The 22,924-nt window shown below is 47.2% G+C and overlaps 1 protein-coding gene across 5 annotated transcripts in view; it reads right to left on the reverse strand.

The window, feature by feature from the left end:
* The window catches only part of CACNB3 (calcium voltage-gated channel auxiliary subunit beta 3), a 426,341-nt gene that overhangs the window by 72,961 nt on the left and 330,456 nt on the right, over window positions 1-22,924 (reverse strand). For 4 of the 5 annotated variants that reach the window (XM_063952739.1, XM_063952732.1, XM_063952727.1 and 1 more), the window contains exon 6: window positions 8,369-8,388. The exons of the other annotated variant lie outside the window; for it this stretch is intronic. In XM_063952739.1, coding sequence (XP_063808809.1) covers window positions 8,369-8,388 — 20 coding nt within the window. The remainder of the gene's footprint in view (window positions 1-8,368; window positions 8,389-22,924) is intronic. 5 annotated transcript variants of the gene reach the window in all.

The raw sequence follows: 22,924 nt of genomic DNA on the forward strand, positions 1-22,924 counted from the left end.
TCACTGTCGCTAGTGACTGTCGCTAGTGACTGTAGACATCCTGACTACATCCCTTTATAGCTGATGGCTACCAAACTATTAGGGAAGACCGGCGGTCGGGATCCCGGAGGTCACCATACCGACCCGGGATCCCGGAACTACATCCCATTTAAACATATGAGTATGTGTAAGCTGACTCAAGATTTTGTCTTGTTGACAAGTACATGGCATCCACATGGCTAGATCAGTGATTGATCTATTGTAATATTATCATTGTTAGACCATCATGCTTTCATCCTGTATGTGAATAAACATTGCTATTGCCTAGTCACACCTAAGGAAAGATAATGTTATACCAATGTAACATAACAGTATTGTATGTGAAATGACGCAATAATTCCTTTAATGTGCTGACTGGCTGATGTCTTCCCCAACCCTTCTGGCAATGACAAAAGTGGCAATATCTGTCCTTTATAGTGTATATGGCTCATGTAAAAAATGTTGAGTCAGTTTGTATAATAGATGGAAGGGGACCCATGTCCGCTGTCAGAGAGGGAGATATTACCTGGGCAGGAAAGGGGATAACTGTGCCCTCACACCTCATGTCTCATTGTGTGCCCCATGGAAAAAAAATCACCTACTGTACATTTCCATTGCCGTTCAAAAAGGAAGGTGAATGAATCAACCAGTCTACAACAGGTATGTGTGGTGACTGGGAAAACGCTGTTCCTGTTTCCAGTATAACAACAGAAATCAGTCCCCTGTAGCCCTGTTTCAAGTTTCAAGAATAGGGCACAGTGGACAGTATTACACAAAAAGGGTCTGATTCTGAGTCACACATAATGCGATCACAAGGTGTAATGGTTAGATTTACTGCTTCACAGCACTGAGGTCGTGGGTTCGATTCCCACTATGGCCCTAACTGTGTGGAGTTTGTATATTCTCCCCGTACTTGCGTGGGTTTCCTCCAGGTACTCCGGTTTCCTCCCACAATCCAAAACTATACTGGTAGGTTAATTGGCTCCTGACAAAAATGAACCCAAGTGTGAATGTGTGTGCGGGTATGTGTGGTAGGGAATATAGATTGTAAGCTCCACTGGGGCAAGGACTGATGTGCATAGGCAAATATTCTCTGTATGCGATGTGGAATATGTGTGCGCTATACAAATAACTTGCAATAAATAAATAATAATAAGATTTTACTTACCGATAAATCTATTTCTCGTAGTCCGTAGTGGATGCTGGGGACTCCGTCAGGACCATGGGGATTAGCGGCTCCGCAGGAGACAGGGCACAAAAATAAAGCTTTAGGATCAGGTGGTGTGCACTGGCTCCTCCCCCTATGACCCTCCTCCAAGCCTCAGTTAGGATACTGTGCCCGGACGAGCGTACACAATAAGGAAGGATTTTGAATCCCGGGTAAGACTCATACCAGCCACACCAATCACACCGTACAACTTGTGATCTGAACCCAGTTAACAGTATGACAACGTAGGAGCCTCTGAACAGACGGCTCACAACAATAACAACCCGATTTCTTTGTAACAATAACTATGTACAAGTATTGCAGACAATCCGCACTTGGGATGGGCGCCCAGCATCCACTACGGACTACGAGAAATAGATTTATCGGTAAGTAAAATCTTATTTTCTCTAACGTCCTAGTGGATGCTGGGGACTCCGTCAGGACCATGGGGATTATACCAAAGCTCCCAAACGGGCGGGAGAGTGCGGATGACTCTGCAGCACCGAATGAGAGAACTCCAGGTCCTCTTTAGCCAGGGTATCAAATTTGTAGAATTTTACAAACGTGTTCTCCCCCGACCACGTAGCTGCTCGGCAGAGTTGTAATGCCGAGACCCCTCGGGCAGCCGCCCAGGATGAGCCCACCTTCCTTGTGGAATGGGCCTTGACAGATTTAGGCTGTGGCAGGCCTGCCACAGAATGTGCAAGTTGAATTGTGCTACAAATCCAACGAGCAATCGTCTGCTTAGAAGCAGGAGCACCCAGCTTGTTGGGTGCATACAGTATAAACAGCGAGTCAGATTTTCTGACTCCAGCCGTCCTTGAAATATATATTTTCAATGCCCTGACAACGTCCAGCAACTTGGAATCCTCCAAATCGCTAGTAGCCGCAGGCACCACAATAGGCTGGTTCAGGTGAAACGCTGACACCACCTTAGGCAGAAAATGAGGACGCGTCCGCAGTTCTGCCCTGTCCGAATGGAAAATCAGATATGGGCTTTTATACGATAAAGCCGCCAATTCTGACACTCTCCTGGCTGAAGCCAGGGCCAGTAGCATGGTTACTTTCCATGTATAGATATTTCAAATCCGCCGATTTGAGTGGCTCAAACCAATGGGATTTGAGAAAATCCAAAACTACATTAAGGTCCCACGGAGCCACTGGGGGCACAACCGGGGGCTGTATATGTAGTACTCCTTTTACAAAAGTCTGGACTTCAGGAACTGAAGACAATTCTTTCTGGAAGAAAATCGACAGGGCCGAAATTTGAACCTTAATGGACCCCAACTTGAGGCCCATAGACAATCCTGTTTGCAGGAAATGTAGGAATCGACCCAATTGAAATTCCTCCGTGGGGGCCTTCCTGGCCTCACACCACGCAACATATTTTCTCCAAATGCGGTGATAATGTTGTGCAGTCACCTCCTTCCTGGCTTTTACCAGTGTAGGAATGACCTCTTCCGGAATGCCTTTTTCCCTTAGAATTCGGCGTTCAACCGCCATGCCGTCAAACGCAGCCGCGGTAAGTCTTGGAATAGACACGGTCCCTGCTGAAGCAGGTCCCGTCTTAGAAGTAGAGGCCACGGATCTTCCGTGAGCATCTCCTGAAGTTCCGGGTACCAAGTTCTTCTTGGCCAATCCGGAGCCACGAGTATCGTTCTTACTCCCCTTTGCCGTATAATTCTCAGTACTTTTGGTATGAGAGGCAGAGGAGGAAACACATACACTGACTGGAACACCCACGGCGTTACCAGAGCGTCCACAGCTATTGCCTGAGGGTCTCTTGACCTGGCGCAATACCTGTCCAGTTTTTTGTTGAGGCGAGACGCCATCATGTCCACCTTTGGTTTTTCCCAACGGTTCACAATCATGTGGAAGACTTCTGGATGAAGTCCCCACTCTCCCGGGTGTAGATCGTGTCTGCTGAGGAAGTCTGCTTCCCAGTTGTCCACTCCCGGAATGAACACTGCTGACAGTGCTATCACATGATCTTCCGCCCAGCGAAGAATCCTTGCAGCTTCTGCCATTGCTCTCCTGCTTCTTGTGCCGCCCTGTCTGTTTACGTGGGCGACTGCCGTGATGTTGTCCGACTGGATCAACACCGGCTGACCCTGAAGCAGGGGTTTTGCCAGGCTTAGAGCATTGTAAATCGCTCTTAGCTCCAGTATATTTATGTGAAGAGACATCTCCAGGTTTGACCATACTCCCTGGAAGTTTCTTCCCTGTGTGACCGCTCCCCAGCCTCTCAGACTGGCATCCGTGGTCACCAGGACCCAGTCCTGTATGCCGAATCTGCGGCCCTCTAACAGATGAGCACTCTGCAACCACCACAGAAGAGACACCCTTGTCCGTGGCGACAAGGTTATCCGCTGATGCATCTGCAGATGCGATCCGGACCATTTGTCCAGCAGATCCCACTGAAAAGTTTGTGCGTGGAATCTGCCGAATGGAATCGCTTCGTAAGAAGCCACCATCTTTCCCAGGACTCTTGTGCATTGATGCACAGACACTTTCCCTGGTTTTAGGAGGTTCCTGACAAGTTCGGATAACTCCTTGGCTTTCTCCTCCGGAAGAAACACCTTTTTCTGAACCGTGTCCAGAATCATTCCCAGGAACAGCAGACGTGTCGTCGGGGTCAATTGAGATTTTGGAAAATTCAGAATCCACCCGTGCTGTTGCAGCACTATTTGGGTTAGTGCTACTACGTCCCCCAGCTGTTCCCTGGACCTTGCCCTTATCAGGAGATCGTCCAAGTAAGGGATAATTAATACGCCTTTTCTTCGTAGAAGAAACATCATTTCGGCCATTACCTTGGTAAAGACCCGAGGTGCCGTGGACAATCCAAACGGCAGCGTCTGAAACTGATAATGACAGTTTTGCACCACGAACCTGAGGTACCCTTGATGTGAAGGGCAAATTGGGACATGCAGGTAAGCATCCTTGATGTCCAGGGACACCATAAAGTCCCCTTCTTCCAGATTCGCTATCACTGCTCTGAGTGACTCCATCTTGAACTTGAATTTTTGTATGTACAGGTTCAAAGATTTCAGATTTAGAATAGGTCTTACCGAGCCGTCCGGCTTCGGTACCACAAATAGTGTGGAATAATACCCCTTTCCCTGTTGTAGGAGGGGTACCTTGACTATCACCTGCTGAGAATACAGCTTGTGAATGGCTTCCAATACCGTCGCCCTGTCTGAGGGAGACGTTGGCAGAGCAGACTTTAGGAACCGGCGAGGGGGAGACTTCTCGAATTCCAACCTGTAACCCTGAGATATTATCTGCAGGATCCAGGGGTCCACCTGTGAGTGAGCCCACTGTGCGCTGAAATTCTTGAGTCGACCCCCCACCGCCCCTGAGTCCGCTTGTAAAGCCCCAACGTCATGCTGAGGGCTTTGCAGAAGCTGGGGGGGGGCTTCTGCTCCTGGGAAGAAGCTGCTTGGTGCACTCTCTTACCCTTTCCTTTGCCTCGGGGCAAATATGACTGTCCTTTCGCCCGCTTGTTCCTATAGGAACGAAAGGACTGCGGCTGAAAAGACGGTGTCTTTTTTTGTTGGGAGGGGACCTGAGGTAAAAAGGTGGATTTCCCGGCTGTTGCCGTGGCCACCAAATCCGATAGACCGACCCCAAATAATTCCTCCCCCTTATACGGCAATACTTCCATATGCCGTTTGGAATCCGCATCACCTGACCATTGTCGCGTCCATAAACTTCTTCTGGCAGATATGGACATCGCACTTACTCTCGATGCCAGAGTGCAAATATCCCTCTGTGCATCTCGCATATATAGAAATGCATCCTTTAAATGCTCTATAGTCAGTAAAATACTGTCCCTATCCAGGGTATCAATATTTTCAGTCAGGGAATCCGACCAAACCACCCCAGCACTGCACATCCATGCAGAGGCGATGGCTGGTCGCAGTATAACACCAGTATGAGTGTATATACTTTTCAGGGTAGTTTCCAGCCTCCTATCTGCTGGATCCTTGAGGGCGGCCGTTTCAGGAGACGGTAACGCCACTTGTTTTGATAAGCGTGTGAGCGCCTTATCCACCCTAGGGGGTGTTTCCCAGCGCGCCCTAACCTCTGGCGGGAAAGGATATAATGCCAATAACTTCTTTGAAATTAGCAGTTTTCTATCGGGGTTAACCCACGCTTCATCACACACTTCATTCAATTCGTCTGATTCAGGAAAAACTACAGGTAGTTTTTTCAGACCCCACATAATACCCCTTTTTGTGGTACATGCAGTATCAGATATATGTAAAGCCTCCTTCATTGCCGTGATCATATAACGTGTGGCCCTACTGGAAAATACGTTTGTTTCTTCACCGTCCACACTAGATTCGGTGTCCGTGTCTGGGTCTGTGTCGACCGACTGAGGTAAAGGGCGTTTTACAGCCCCTGACGGTGTCTGAGACGCCTGTACAGGTACTAACTGGTTTTCCGGCCGTCTCATGTCGTCAACTGATTTTTGTAATGTGCTGACATTATCACGTAATTCCATAAATAAAGCCATCCATTCCGTTGTCGACTCCCTAGGGGGTGACATCACCATTACCGGCAATTGCTCCGCCTCCACACCAACATCGTCCTCATACATGTCGACACACACGTACCGACACACAGCAGACACACAGGGAATGCTCTTATCGAAGACAGGACCCCACTAGCCCTTTGGGGAGACAGAGGGAGAGTTTGCCAGCACACACCCAAGCGCTATAAATATATAGGAACAACCCTATAGAAGTGTTGTCTCCCTTATAGCAGCTTAATATATATCAAAAACGCCAAAAAAAGTGCCCCCCCCTCTCTTTTTTACCCTGTTTCTGTAGTGCAGTGCAGGGGAGAGTCCTGGGAGCCTTCCTCGCAGCGGAGCTGAGCAGGAAAATGGCGCTGTGTGCTGAGGAGATAGGCCCCGCCCCCTATTTCGGCGGGCTCTTCTCCGGAGTTTGTGAGACCTGGCAGGGGTTAACTACATCCATATAGCCCCAAGGGCTATATGTGATGTATTTTTTAGCCAGAACAAGGTATTCTCATTGCTGCCCAGGGCGCCCCCTGCAGCGCCCTGCACCCTCCGTGACCGCTGGTGTGAAGTGTGTGACAACAATGGCGCACAGCTGCAGTGCTGTGCGCTACCTCATGAAGACTGAAAAGTCTTCTGCCGCCGGTTTCTGGACCTCTTCGCTTTTCGGCATCTGTAAGGGGGTCGGCGGCGCGGCTCCGGGACCGGACTCCATGGCTGGGCCTGTGTTCGATCCCTCTGGAGCTAATGGTGTCCAGTAGCCTAAGAAGCCAATCCATCCTGCACGCAGGTGAGTTCACTTCTTCTCCCCTAAGTCCCTCGTTGCAGTGAGCCTGTTGCCCGCAGGACTCACTGAAAATAAAAAACCTAAAAACTTTTTCTAAGCAGCTCTTTAGGAGAGCCACCTAGATTGCACCCTGCTCGGACGGGCACAAAAACCTAACTGAGGCTTGGAGGAGGGTCATAGGGGGAGGAGCCAGTGCACACCACCTGATCCTAAAGCTTTATTTTTGTGCCCTGTCTCCTGCGGAGCCGCTAATCCCCATGGTCCTGACGGAGTCCCCAGCATCCACTAGGACGTTAGAGAAAAATCATTACAGTTGCCCACAATGATCCTGTTTGACTATATGAATTTTGAGTTATATGTATCAATGCGACAGCACTGCCCCCATCCCCCCAGCCGAGAGAGTAGCAAGGATCACTATTACTGCCCCTTAGACCCTCCCCGTGCTTGGTGCAGAAGATACCACTGAAAATGGCGTGTGTTGCCGAATAGGACATAACTTTGGCTACACGCCCACAGCATATTTCACTTGCAAATGCTCTGTTGCCACCCAGTAATGTGCAATTAAGCCATCACAGAGAAAACACTGAGATGCAAACAAGTCAGAATAACTTGTAAGTTAAAGATGCGTGTACAGTCCACGACGCATGGCAGTTTGCTAAACGTTGCTAGATGTAGTCGCATTTGGACTTGCACGTGTCTCAGAATCAGGCCTAAAATCTGGAGCATTGAGGGGCAAGGATCACTTTTACATTTTCCATACCAGAAACTTCTATGTAAATTATCTCTATTCGGGCCTATTTATATTGAATATTTGCAGCATATCCCCTCAAAACACCCGTTTTCAGGAATACCCACAAATAATAATGATCCCCCAAATGTATGAAGAAGAGACTGCAGCAGATATCTCCATACAGTATCTGCCGCTACCTCCCCATATACGACAGCAGCCACAGCTACCATAGAAATAGGGGCTGCAAAGCTGCCAGGTGTACTACATTTTGGAAGTTGGCAGCTAGATGGCGTTAGCTGCTGTAGCCTATTGGCTACATTTTGCAAATCTTGCAATGGTCAGTAGACTGCACATGCGCAGAACCCCAAGATAACATGGCGGGGCTCCTATCCCTGCATGTGAATGAAAGAGACCGCATCATGCTAGAATAGTTTTCAGCCATTTTGTATAACCGTAGCCATTTGTTTGAATATAAAGAAACACTTTTGCTTTAAAGTTATAAGTAATGCTGACATTTTATTAGTTAGAGAAAAGTTCTTCTGAGAATTAAGGTTAAGCTAATCGCTTATCTCCTGGAACATGTTTTGAGAACAGTGATGTTTTTGAGAACGGTAATGTTTTGGGAACAGTGTCTACAGACTGACTCTCAAGGATTGTAATGTCTCATAATTTCTATGTGTGAGAAATGACGCTTATGCTTATGTTTTGTGACGTGTAACAAATTCCTGTACATGCCTATAAGAACCCCTAGACAATAAACCAAAGTGGGCTCATTCTTATCAACATAACCAAGCGTGATGTCGTCTGATTGAGTCTCCCAATCGACTGGTCAAAGGTATTTAAACAGACAACCGAAGGAACTTGATATAGGAGAAGGTTTTATCTCCAACATGAAGAATAGGACATTCAGGTGACGTATAATTTCTTGTTGCCGAGAACAGCAGCAATAAGATATTATACTTATCAGATCTGAAAACCTATAATTAGTATAGTATATTACATAAATATGCCTCTATAACGTTCAGTAGTTATATAGATTTGTGAGTGAATAACATTTATTATTTATCTATTTTTAACATGCGATAGCCATAAGACACTTACCTGTTTTTGCTTCTGTTTTGCTTATTGAGGGGGGAAAAAAAGCATTGATATTGAGAACACATTAGAACATCTATAATGTAGACTTGAGGGTGACTTACTTAATAAAGATCATAATTAGAAAGAATATACAACAAATGTTTCACCAATTGTGATCTATTTAGTACCTACTTTTTCAGAATTTACTTCCTTCAAATATGCAGTGGCAAACGCAGGATTTGCATGGGGGGGTTTCCAGAACTGGGCGGAGCCAATCACGGGGGTTGGGACTGAGGTGACCCAGTATATGCTGGGTCCGTAAAACTAGTGTGTCTGTGTGTATATATATATATATATATACACACATACATATACATAGCATATTAAACATGCATACATATATATATATATATATATATATGTACACACACATACAGTACACATATATATATATATATATATATATATATATGCACATGTATATATATATCATATGTGTGTGTGTGTTTATATGTATGTATATACATGTGTATATATGTATGCACATGGATATATATGTACTATAATTCAAATAAAGTAAACTTTTATTGCACTTACAAGTGCCACCAGGAAGACGGCAGGCTGTAGAGGACGCTAGACAGCCATTAATAATACTCATGCAGCTAAAAAACAAACAAAAAAAAAAACATTTTTTTTGTGATGGGGGTTTCTGGGTGCTCGGAAACCCCCCCTGGGTGCGCCACTGATATGGGATTAAAATCAATCGTAATTTTAAACTTGAGAAGCATCTTAGGTTCTGTGAAGATGTGATTTCATCAACGTTTAAACAAAAACATTGTCAGTATTTATGAATACACGGTGAAGAACACAGCATTACTGGGCAGGCAGTGGACATACAGTAGGTGATTCTATTTCTTTGTGACCATTTGTTACTACCTAATATAAACTGCAAGAGAATTCAAAACTAGAAGAAGCTGCATTGTAAAATCTTAAATATAAGGATATGGCTTTGGAATTAATTTTGAGCTGAAGTGTTAAATCTAGAGAACTACAGCAAATTGATAATTTATCAGAAAACAAATGAACGCTACTGATGTAACTGGTTTAATAGGAGAGAATACGCATTTTCAGTAACAGAAGAGAGGAGCAAAGAGGCTTCCTAAAAACAAATGTAGAAATAATGCATTATAATGCACTGTCAGGTAAAATAGCTAGATAAAAGGGCTTATGAGAAAGTGAGAGAGGAGCTAAGATTATACTTGCTGATAGTTAGAAAGGTTGTCCAGGGAATTTTCGGAGAATAGATGCAGAGGGGAGGGGTAGGGGATTTGGTATTAAATAGCATCATTGGACTTGTCTCCCATTGATCAACTCTGCAGTGTGCTATATAATATACTATAGGATAGGTAGTATGTTGCAGTTTTGTGTTTTGAAGATTAGCTAAAGTAGAAATACAAGTGAGAAATGCAGTGTCATAAGGCAGCTATACTATACAGTGAGTAGATGAAGTCTGTGTCCCAAAGGTACACCCTGACCAGGAGTGTTTTGGGTGAAGGTAAGACAGACGGCCACCCGGGCCGCTGCAGTTTGAGGGCGTGGCCGCAGTCACCTCGCAAGCGCCCGCCGTCCACCCGCACCGTGGCTGCAGCAGGTACTGTTGGCTGGGTGGGCGACTGCTGCAGCCGATACCATTGAAGGAAACACTAAGACGCTAAATGTCCTATTTGACCTCTAGTGTCTGGAGGAGAGTAGGGACACAGACGCTAGAGGTCGAGTAAGACCTCTAACGTCTGAGTGTTTACCTCAATGGTATCGGCTGCAGTGTGCGCCCATCCAGCTCATGGCGCCTGCTACAGCTGGAGAGCAGAGTTCGGGCGGCGAGCATGAACCCCATGGCAATGAGCAGGAAACCCCTGGCAGTGAGCAAGAGACCCCTGGCAGTGAGCATGAGAACCCAGCAATGAGCAGGAAACCCCTGGCAATGCGCATGGAACCCAGATAAGGAAACCCTTGGAAACGAGCATGAGGCCCCTGGCAGCGAGCAGGTAATTTTGAAATAATTAGAAGCTTTACTGTGGGGCATAATTTGTAAGGGACATTATTGTGTGTGGGGCATAAAATGGTGTCAGGGGCATAACTGTATGTGGCATAATGTGTAATAGGCATTACAATGTATGGCATAATGTGTAACGGGCATTACGGTGTGTGGCATAGTGGGTAATGGGCAATTATGATGTGTGGCATAATGTGTAATGGGCATTATGGTGTGTAGCATAACATCTAATAGGCAACACAGTGTGTGGCATAACGTGTAACAGGCATTACGATGTGTGGCATAACATGTAATAGGCATTACGGTGTGTGACATAATGTGTAATGGACATTACGGTGTGTGGCATAACGTGTAATAGGCATTACGGTGTGTGGCATAACGTGTAATGGACATTACATTGTGTGGCATAACATGTAATAGGCATTATGGCGTGCGGCATAAAATGTAATGGGCATTTTGGTGTGTGGCATAATGTGCAATGGGCATTATGGTGTGTGGCAGAAGTTGTAATAGGCATTACGGTGTGTACCATAACGTGTAATTGACGTTACTGTGTGTGTCATTATGTGCAATGGGCATTACGGTGTGTGGAATAATGTGTAGTGGGCATTACAGTGTGTGGAATACTGTGTAGTGGGCATTACGGTGTGTGGCATAATGTGTAAGAGGCATTACTATAAGGAGGAATAATGAAAAATATTGTAAAGGGCATGAATCGGGTTTTTTTTTCATGTGTTTTTGTTTTTCTTGTGTTGTATAAGGGGCTTTACCTGGCATAATGTGTATAAGGGCTATTTCACACTAGGCTGTTTTCACCGGTCGGCAAAAAGCCAGCAAAAGCCTGACAGTTTTTTTTACCAGCCGTCACTGCCTTTTCACACACAATGGCTTTGAGCTGTGTTTAATGCTATGCGCAGTGGCAGCAGAAAAAATATCCGTTGTGTGTGAGAGCCCATCCACACACGTTTCAAACTTTCAATGCCTTCAGGGATGGCACGGCCACAGCACTGCAGCCAGGGGCGTATCTATGCTTTGGCCAGGATGGCACTCGCCAGGGGCGCCAGCAGAGGAGGGGCGCCACCCAGCGGTGCCACCCGCAGCCGCACAAAGTGAAAAAAAACTAAACAAACTACAACTCCCAGAAGCCACCTTGCCTGGTACAGCTGCATGTCTATTGGCTGTATGCCCAGAGTAGGCGTGCACTGTACTTGTCAGCAGCCGCGGGATGTTCAAGGCAGCTAAGCAGTGAACAGTGAGTGACGTGACCCGCTGTAACTTGTGAGTACAGCGGTTGTGGTAAACATATAATAGGGTAGTGGCAGGGTTAATCCTCTGGCAGCTGTTCCGTCCGAGTCCTTCCCTCCTCTCACAGCCTGCATGTCAGCACAGGCACGAGTGATGGATGGTGAGAGGCGAGCAGCAGCGAGTGTGCAGTGAAGTCTGTGCTGCTTTATTTCTAGTCAGGAGGCAAGCACATAGTCTGTGCTGCCTGGTAGGGAAGGGGTTAAGAGAAAACTGTTATTGTTCTGGCCGGGGCATGATCTGGTCATGGGTGGCGGGTGCAGTGTGCTCTGTCAGGACAGGATGTTGCTGGTGATAGTAAATGCAAGTGAGGGTTGGAGGGAATTGAGGAGGGGGGATAATGATGGGTGGAGTGGGAGTTCCAAGCCTGAGACACCTGGTTTGACACAGTTTATACACTGACCATTGCACAGCCCAGGCAAGCCCCTTTCTGTATTACCTGCTTCTAAGTAATCATATATTCTTATTCTTTATAAGCCATGTCTTAAGATGGGTACACAGTGATAGATATATCTGCAGATCAATTGATCTGCAGATATATCTATGGACGGATCGGGCAGTGTGCTGTGCATACACACTGCCCGATCCGTCGGGGGACTGATGTCATGAACTGGGCGGGCGTGTACACACTCCCACCCAGTTCAGCTGTCAATCACCGCCGGCCACAGCAGCATGTGTACGGGCGGCCGGCCAGCTAGTCGCCCGTACACACACAGCGATGCGCCAATATATCAGCAGATATATTGGCCGTAGGCTGTGCTGCATGGCCGACGCTATATGTCTGTGAACGACGGAGTTCACAGACATATCGGCCGTACACATTGGCCGACGGACCCGCGATATATCAGCCATTCAATAGAACGCCCGATATATCAGCCAGTGTGTACCCACCTTTACTATGTCCCTGATTTCAGAGTGCAATACAGTATCAAATGCCGGTTCTACCATTAGGCAGAGTATGCGGCTGCAAAGAGCACCAGGTCTGATGAGGTGAAGGGTAGAGAGTGCAAGCATAGGGGAGGAACTGTAGGCACAGGGGAGTGTAGGTACAGGCATAGGGGAGAGAATGTAGGTGTCGGGGAGCAAATGTAGGTGCAGGCACAAGGGATGGAGTGTAGGCGCAGGGTGAGAGTGCAAGCGCAAGAGATATACTGTAGGTGCAGTGAGAGAGTGTAGATGCAAGGGAGAGAGTGCAGAGGAGAGAGTGCAGGGTGTGAGTGTAGGTGCTGGGGAGAGAGTGTAGGTGCAGAGGGAGAATGAGTGCAGACGCAGGGAAGAGAGTGAGTCGGTGCTGGGCGGGTTCTGTGGGGAGAGACGGCAGGATACCCCTGCAGGCAGAGTCCGGAAGGATCGGTGACCTACTGGCCAGAAGAGTCCCTGCCCAACATCTATGTTCGCAATAAGCACCGCAGTCAGCACTGTAATGCACGGATGACCGCACATGTCTATCACCTTGCCCACAAGTATGTACCTATGACAGAGAGAGCCGGAGTGGACGGAGCTAGGGAGGAGGGTCACATGGCCGGAAAGAACATAGGAGCTCTGCTGGGCACTGTGCTTCTGCTCCCAGTCTGAGGTGATTGCCTGCTGTGTACTTTCTGTGCCATGTGCCTGCTGCTGGTGATTAGGCAGCTGTTGGCTGAGAGGAGGGGGTTGCCTGCTGCACAGTGCCATAAAAAGTAAACTATACACATCCCGTCTCACAGCCCACCGTTGCCGCCTCCCTCCGTGTGCATTGGTACGATACTATTCTGTGGTCACACCCCTTCCATATGAAGCCATGCCCTAATATATTTCACTAAGGGACGCCAAAATATATATTCACTTACCAAAGTTTTTTTGCTCGTGCCAGCCCTGGGTGTATCAGCTGCTCAGCTCCTGTCCTAATCAGTTGACATTATGGCTGCGAGTTGTTGCTCTTTACCTGTTGCCTTTAATAATACCAAGTTCTAGGATTATCAACCCATTCATTACCGACTTCTTGCTCATTCCGTAACTGGAGGCTACATAGCCCCTGCAGTGACTATGTGTGTGCCACAAACCGCTATAATGGCTGTAGATACCTTCTGACTATTCACCTTTCAAAATACATCATTTCTTCACACTTAGATGAATGTAATGCAGTGTAATGTGAGTAAGGGGCACTACTGTGTGGTGTAATTTGAATTTGGGGTACTATTGAGTGGCCACGCGCTTTTTTCAGCCTTCGCCATTACAAATATGGGGGGGCGCCAGTCCCTTACTTTGCCAGGGGCGCTCGGACCCCTAGATACACCTCTGACTGCAGCCATGCTATTCAGTGGATATTCCTGGCTGCAACACAGTAACCAGCAGTGTCTGTGCCTGTGCCTTTTGAAAGGACAAATAACTTTTCATTAATTTCTAAAATGCGGCTGCAGCAAAAAGCTGTCTAGGATTTTGACAGCCGGCGGAACCCAGCCAGTGTGAAATGGCTCTATGGGGCACTACTGTGTGGTGTAATGTAAACTGGTATTATTATTTGGCAATGCCCCTTCCTCATGAAGCCATGCTCCTATTTTGTGACGTGTGCCTTCGATGCGCACTGCCCCTATTTTACATGGGGAGGTGGGCAGGGCCGGCCCCAGGCATAGGCAAACTAGGCAAATGCCTAGGGCATTTGGAATGCCTAGGGGCACAAGCAGCTTCTGCTGATTAAAATGATATGCAGAATGCCTATTCTCTGTGTGTGACTGCGGCTTTATCTGCATACCAAATGCATTACTAATGGGCGGCATTATATGTATAAGGTGTACTACTTTGTGGCGTAACGTAGAGAACGGGCACTACTGTGTGGTCTAATGTGAATAAAGAGCAATATGGTGTGGTGTAATGTGAATAAGGGGCACTACTGTGAGGAGTAACGTGGTACTACTGTGTGATGTAACGTGAATAAGAGACACTATTGCATGATATGATGTGATGCAGTACTGTGTGGCGTAATTTCAACTGGAGGTATTATTGTGTGGCCATGCCCCTTCCCAGCAAGAACACGGCCCATTATGGGCTGCGCACTGAATGTGCACACTGTTACTACTTAAAATATAGGGGATAGGAGCACCAAAATGAGGACTGCTATGGGTGAGGGGTGATGGTGCTGGGAAAGGGGTACAGGGTCAGAGGTGGAACTAGCGTATGTGCTAGGGGGCACCAGCCACAATCTTGCCTAGGGCATCATATTGGTTAGGGCCGGCTCTAGAGATGGGGCTGCTAATGGAAACTTTCGCCCTGGGTGCCACATGATCTAGAACCGGCCCTGACCCTGACTGATATGGTATCTGGCATATACTTACTATGAGACAGGTTTTGAATTCTTGACAATTGTGTAAGTGATTGTAAAGTTTAGGGAATGATAACCTGTCATAATAACTTCAGTCATAATTCATAATAATAAAATGCAAATATAATAATTTATAATAATAAATAATAACATGAATATACAGAAAGTATACCTTAGTAATAGGTTTCAAATCTCAATAAGAACCCTGTGATGGTGTGCTTCTCACTCCCCCAATGCTACTGTATAAGCTATCACCCCTCTATACGGGTGGTATTCATGTGACCGCCGGTCAGCTGACTGACAGTCACATGACCTCCTCCACGAGCCCGACGGCTCACTATCCCGATGGTCGGCATGCCGACCAACGGGGACTATTTCCACTCGTGGGTGTCCATGACACCCATAGAGTGGGAATAGAACCCGTGGCGACCGCAGGACGCCACCGAGCCCGCAGCGTGGCGAGCGCAGCGAGCCCGCAAGGGGCTTGCTGAACTCGCCCCTCCCCGCCGGGATCCCGGCGTCGGTATGCTGCCGGGATCCCGGCACCAGTACTACACCCCTCTATACATCTTGCCTTCTCCACTGATGTTTAGCTTAGCCTGTCTTTGTCATTTTTTCAACCTACCGTCCTAGTTCTATCTAGTGCTGCTCATTTGGGCTGTTTCATCTACGTCCAGGGTCATCTCCTAGTAAGAGGAAATGCTGTGCTCTGCTATCTGGGTCTACTCGGGAGCCAGATTAACAATGGCGCAGATGGAACTACAGTCCTAGGCCTCCACATAAAATGGCACCCAATGGGGTCTGCACACGGGCCTACTCCTCTCTAGATGCGCCGCTGACTTCTATGCGACCGATTTTGCGTTTATAGACTCATCTGTTGTTAAGGTGCATACACATGGTAAGATATTGACTATAGGCCCATACACACGGTGAAATTCCGGCTATGCCAGATTCTCACTATGCGACAGGGGCTAGGTCGGCATCGCAAGCTCATAATGAGTGTGCTTGCGATACTATGTGCGATTTTGGCTAAGTGTCAATTTCGACTATCTCTTCTATAGAGATAGTCAAAATTGACTTGCCTGCACAGTCTATCTAGTCTTGAGATGCCGACCGCGCGGGACCGCGCATCGGCATCGAATCAGGATCACAAGGTGACTTTCAGCTTGCAATCTGCACTAACTTTTCTTACGATTGTGACTATATAGTCAAAGTCGTAAGAAAAAAATCTCACCGTATGTACACACCATATCTCTGATTTTTACTATCTTTACTTGAGATATTAGCTATATGCGATTTTGACTATACTATACTTTGTACTAGATAGTCAAAATTGCCTTGCCTGCACAGTCTATTTTTTCTTGCGATACTGACCCCATGGGAGCGCGCATCGGTATCACAAGCTGTGTACACACGATGCGATATTGACTAACTTTCCTTATGATTTATGATTTTGACTATATAGTCCAAATTGTATGCATACATCGCACTGTGCGTATGCACCTTTAGGGACACGCCTGCGTCGTCCTAATCACCCCCTTTTACCTTCCAGGTAAGCCCACTAAAATCTACACTCCCTGCATCCAAATTCCTTCTGCGTCTCTGTGCACTAACACTGGGACACATACGCAGTGCTCATAACATTGGCCAACTACGTGAACATCTGTATTGTGTATGGTTAGCACGAGACACAGAATCAGTGGGGCATGGATGGGCACATAAATGCTCTGTTGTCAGGTGCTCATCTCTAGTTATAAGTCACGGTGCTCCATTTAATGCTCTTTTCACACGGCATTATAAATGACATATCGGAGGGATGAGATCATTCTCATGGAAATGGTTAAATTAGGGCTGCCACTGCCCATTCCATGTATTTGTTCATTTCATCTTGAAAGACTCTCGTCTGGATTCATATTTGCATTAACAGAAGAATTAATGAAGCGACAGAGTCATCTCAGTTAATAATGGACACCTTCCCTGGTTTGTGCACACACAATACCAAATGGATATGTTGCTGTTTGAGCCTAGTTTGTGGGATGTAAGAGTTTTCTCCTTACAGTGTATTGTACTGACTAATTCAATGCAGCTATGACAGCAGGGTGACAAGGAATAATTGGCTTATTGCCACAAAAGGCAAGAAATGTCTGGCAAGCTTTCATAATGCTAATGAAGTCTGATATTTTATGAAAGTATTTAATCCTGATTATTTTATTACAATGTTGGTTCATACCATGCAATTTCCAGGGTCTACTCTGTCTAAATAACAAATCATGTAATCGCTATTTTATAAGTTCACTTACTTACACATTACATTTGCATTGACACATTTACTTGCATAAAATAAAGCTATACCTCCAGTAAGTAAATGTGTAGCATAAGATTGGGGTCATTTATAACAGGGGACGATGTTCAACAGGGCACAAAAGCCATATTCTTTCTCCATTTGCCATGTCATATGCCTGCCTTGGCACATGAGAATTGTGGCTTTTGCAAAGCTGTACACAGCTGCTCTGAATGATAATTATCTAGTGGAAAAAATATAGAAGGAGCAGCAACGAAAGCAAAAACAAGATTTGACTTTAGTTATATGTTTACATGGGCTGCAATGAGTGGGGATAAGGCTGTTGTTACATTTACAATGTATCAAATTATCCGTGACAGTGAATAAGGCTGGGTACACACCTGACAGATAAGTTGGTGGACCCGTCGTTGTGCCAGCTGAACAGCCGATCAAAGTAAGTGTGCACACTTACCGAACGGGCGCTATATATGTCAGTCCCTGTCATGCAGCTGGGAGGGCATTTAAATTTGCCCGCCCAGCTGTGATGTCGGCCCCCGCAGCAAGTATGCCATCCGTCCGTACACACAGCATAATGCACCGATATATATGCAGATATATCGAACATCTACTGTACTGCAGGGCCAACATGATACGTCGTTCACAGACACATCACTGGTACACACCTGCCAACGTGCCCACAATTCAACTGAACAGCCGATATACCAGCCAGTGTGTACGCAGCATAAGCAGATTGCTGACAATGTAACTTGATAGTTACAAATTCCTTATACTGTTAAACTTGTAGAATCTATGCAGCTATAAATTATATGCATATTGTAGATTATAATAGTTCTCTGTTCCAAAGGGGATGACACTTGTATTGGAGGAATTTGTGGGTAATCACATAGATAGTTCATCTAAAACTGCCAATATAATTTATATTTCTCTAACGTCCTTGAGGATGCTGGGACTCCGTAAGGACCATGGGGAATAGACGGGCTCCGCAGGAGATAGGGCACTTTAAGAAAGCTTTGGACTCTGGGTGTGCACTGGCTCCTCCCTCTATGCCCCTCCTCCAGACCTCAGTTTTACACTGTGCCCAGAGCAGGATGGGTGCACTGCAGAGAGCTCTCCTGAGTACTCTGCCTAAAAGCATTTTTGTTTGGATTTTTTCTCTACTTTTTCTACTTTTTCACAGGGAGCACTGCTGGCAACAGGCTCCCTGCATCGAGGGACTGAGGAGAGAGGAGCAGACCTTCTTGTCTAAGATAGGCTCTGCTTCCTCGGCTACTGGACACCATTAGCTCCAGAGGGGGTGAACGCAGGTTCTTACTGGGCGTCCACCCCCGGAGCCGCGCCGCCGTTCTCCTCACAGAGCTAGAAGAACAGAAGACAGAAGTCGTCAGGCGGCAAAAGCCTTCAGCTTCACTGAGGTAACGCACAGCACTGCAGCTGTGCGTCATTGCTCCCATACACCTCACACACTCCGGTCACTGTAAGGGTGCAGGGCGCAGGGGGGGTGGGGGCACCCTGGGCAGCAATATAAACACCTCTTATGGCAAAAGACAATATACATGTACAGGTGGTCACTGTACATGTTTATAAAAGAGCCCCCGCCATATTTTTGTAAGTTTGAGCGGGACAGAAGCCCGCCGCCGAGGGGGCGGGGCTTCTCCCTCAGCACTCACCAGCGCCATTTTCTCTCCACAGCACCGCTGAGAGGAAGCTCCCCTGACTCTCCCCTGCTTACACACGGTGAAGGGGTGTTTAAAAGAGAGGGGGGCACATAATTGGCGGCTAACATATTATACAGCGCTGCTGGGGAAAAACATATTGTGTTGGTCTCCAGGATCATTGCGCTGGGGTGTGTGCTGGCATACTCTCTCTCTGTCTCTCCAAAGGGCCTTGACAGGGATACTGTCTTCAGGAAAGGGGTTCCCTGTGTGTGTGAAGTGTGTCGGTACGCGTGTGTCGACATGTTTGACGAGGAAGGCTCGCTTAATGTGGAGGGGGAGTGCTTGAATGTCATGTCGCCGTCGGCAACGCCGACACCGGAATGGGTGGATATGCTGAATGTCTTGAATGCAAATGTTAATCTATTGCATAAAAGGTTAGACAAGGCAGAAGCTAGGGATCAGTCAGGTAGCCAGTCCATGCCTGTCCCTGTGGCGCCAGGCCCTTCGGGGTCTCAGAAGCGCACCATATCCCAGATCGATGACACAGATACCGACACAGTCAGATACTGACTCTAGTGTCGACTATGAAGATGCAAAATTACAGCCGAAGGTGGCAAAAGGTATTCGGTACATGATTATTGCCATTAAAGAGGTTTTGCATATTACTGAAGAACCCCTCGGTCCCTGACACGAGGGTACACATGTATAAAGGGAAAAAGCCTGAAGTCACCTTTCCATCCTCATTTGAACTAAGGGGGTCATTCCGAGTTGTTCGCTCGTTATTTTTTTCTCGCAACGGAGCAATTAGTCGCTAATGCGCATGCGCAATGTCCGCACTGCGACTGCGCCAAGTAAATTTGCTATGCAGTTAGGAATTTTACTCACGGCATTTCAAGGTTTTTTCTTCGTTCTGGTGATCGGAGTGTGATTGACAGGAAGTGGGTGTTTCTGGGCGGAAACAGGCCGTTTTATGGGAGTGTGTGAAAAAACGCTACAGTTTCTGGGAAAAACGCGGGAGTGGCTGGAGAAACGGAGGAGTGTCTGGGCGAACGCTGGGTGTGTTTGTGACGTCAAACCAGGAACGACAAGCACTGAACTGATCGCAGATGCCGAGTAAGTCTGGAGCTACTCAGAAACTGCTAAGAAGTGTCTATTCGCAATTCTGCTAATCTTTCGTTCGCAATTTTGATATGCTAAGATTCACTCCCAGTAGGCGGCGGCTTAGCGTGTGCAAAGCTGCTAAAAGCAGCTTGCGAGCGAACAACTCGGAATGACCCCCTAAGTGAATTGTGCGAAAAGGCTTGGGAATCTCCGGATAGGAGACCACAAGTTCCCAAAAGGATTCTTATGGCGTATCCTTTTCCACAAACTGATAGGATACGCTGGGAATCTTCGCCTAAAGTAGACAAGGCGCTGACATGCTTGTCCAAAAAGGTGGCACTGCCTTCTCAGGATACGGCTTCCCTCAAGGAACCTGCTGACCGCAGGCAGGAAATTACCTTGAAGCACATTTACACTCATTCAGGTACTATTGCTAGACCGGCTATGGTGTCGGCCTGGGTTTGTAGTGCGGTTGTGGCATGGGCAGATTCCTTATCTACGGAGATTGACACCTTAGATAGGGATGCTATTCAAATGACCATAGAGCATATCAGAGATGCTGCCTTGTATATGAGAGATGCTCAGAGAGACATTTGTTTATTAAGCTCCAGAATAAATGCTATGTCTATTTCTGCTAGGCGGCTCTTGTGGACCCGACAGTGGACGGGAGATGCCGATTCAAAGCGGCATATAAAGTCCTTGCCTTACAAAGGGGAGGAGTTGTTTGGAGACGGCCTCTCGGACCTTGTCTCTACGGCTACGGCTGGTAAGTCGAATTTCTTACCTTATGTCCCCCCGCAGCATACAAAAAAGGCACCTCATTATCAAATGCAGTCCTTTCGTTCCAATAAAAACAAAAAGGTACGGGGATCGTCCTTTGTTGCCAGAGGGAAAGGTAGGGGAAAAAAGCTGCACACAGCTAGTTCCCAAGAGCAAAAGTCCTCCCCTGCCTCTGCAAAGTCCACCGCATGACGCTGGGGCTTCCCGGGGGGAGGCAGATCTAGTGGGGGCTCGTCTTTCAGCCACGTCTGGTTTCACTCGCAGGTGGATCCCTGGGCATTAGAGATTGTTTCTCAGGGATATAGGCTGGAATTCGAAGACTTGCCTCCTCGCCGGTTTTTCAAGTCGGCTCTGCCGGCTTCCCCGTCAGAGGGGGTCATTCCGAGTTGTTCGCTCGTTATTTTTTTCTCGCAACGGAGCGATTAGTCGCTAATGCGCATGCGCAATGTCCGCAGTGCGACTGCGCCAAGTAAGTTTGCTATGCAGTTAGGTATTTTACTCACGACATTACGAGATTTTTTCTTCGTTCTGGTGATCGTATTGTGATTGACAGGAAGTGGGTGTTTCTGGGCGGAAACTGGGCGTTTTATGGGTGTGTGCGGAAAAAACGCTACCGTTTCTGGGAAAAACGCGGGAGTGGCTGGAGAAACGGAGGAGTGTCTGGGCGAACGCTGGGTGTGTTTGTGACGTCAAACCAGGAACGACAAGCACTGAACTGATCGCAGATGCCGAGTAAGTGTGGAGCTACTCAGAAACTGCTAAGAAGTGTCTATTCGCAATTTTGCTAATCTTTCGTTCGCAATTTTGATAAGCTAAGATTCACTCCCAGTAGGCGGCGGCTTAGCGTGTGCAAAGCTGATAAAAGCAGCTTGCGAGCGAACAACTCGGAACGAGGGCCAGAGAGGGAGCTAGTGTTGGTGGCAATCCAAAAATTGTATATTCAACAGGTGATTGTCACAGTTCCTCATCTCCAGCAAGGAGAGGGATATTACTCGACCCTGTTTATGGTTCCGAAACCGGACGGTTCGGTCAGACCCATTTTAAACCTAAAATCTCTGAACCTGTACTTGAAGAGGTTCAAGTTCAAGATGGAATCACTCAGGGCGGTCATCGCCAGCCTGGAGGGGGGGGATTGGATGGTGTCCCTGGACATAAAGGATGCATACCTTCATGTTCCGATATTCCCCCCTCATCAGGCGTTCCTGAGATTTGCAGTGCAGGACTGTCACTACCAATTTCAGACGTTGCCGTTTGGGCTTTCCACGGCCCCGAGGATTTTCACCAAGGTAATGGCGGAAATGATGGTGCTCCTGCGCAGGCAGGGGGTCACAATTATACCATACTTGGACGATCTCCTCATGAAGGCGAGATCTCGGGAGAAGTTGCTGGACAATGGGGGTCATTCCGAGTTGTTCGCTCGCAAGCGGATTTTAGCAGATTTGCTCATGCTAAGCCGCCGCCTACTGGGAGTGAATCTTAGCATCTTAAAATTGCGAACGATGTATTCGCAATATTGCTATTACACACCTCGTAGCAGTTTCTGAGTAGCTCCAGACTTACTCGGCTTCTGCGATCAGTTTAGTCAGTTTCGTTCCTGGTTTGTCGTCACAAACACACCCAGCGTTCGCCCAGACACTCCTCCGTTTCTCTGGCCACTCCTGCGTTTTTTCCGGAAACGGTAGCGTTTTTTCCCACACGCCCATAAAACGGCCTGTTTCCGCCCAGTAACACCCATTTCCTGTCAATCACATTACGATCGCCAGAACGAAGAAAAAGCCATGAGTAAAAATCCTAACTGCATAGCAAATTTACTTGGCGCAGTCGCAGTGCGGACATTGCGCATGCGCATTAAGCGGAAAATCGCTGTGATGCGAAGATTTTTACCGAGCGAACAACTCGGAATGACCCCCAGTGTGTCTCTGTCCATGAAGACGTTGCAGATACACGGCTGGATTTTCAATATACCGAAGTCCCAGCTAGTCCCTACAACGCGTCTGACCTTTTTGGGCCTGATTCTAGACACAGACCAGAAAAAGGTTTTTCTTCCGATCGAAAAGGTTCAGGAGCTCATAGCCATGGTCAGGAACCT

The sequence above is a fragment of the Pseudophryne corroboree genome, chromosome 2 (assembly GCF_028390025.1).
Source record: "Pseudophryne corroboree isolate aPseCor3 chromosome 2, aPseCor3.hap2, whole genome shotgun sequence".
Taxonomy (NCBI): Eukaryota; Metazoa; Chordata; class Amphibia; order Anura; family Myobatrachidae; genus Pseudophryne; species Pseudophryne corroboree.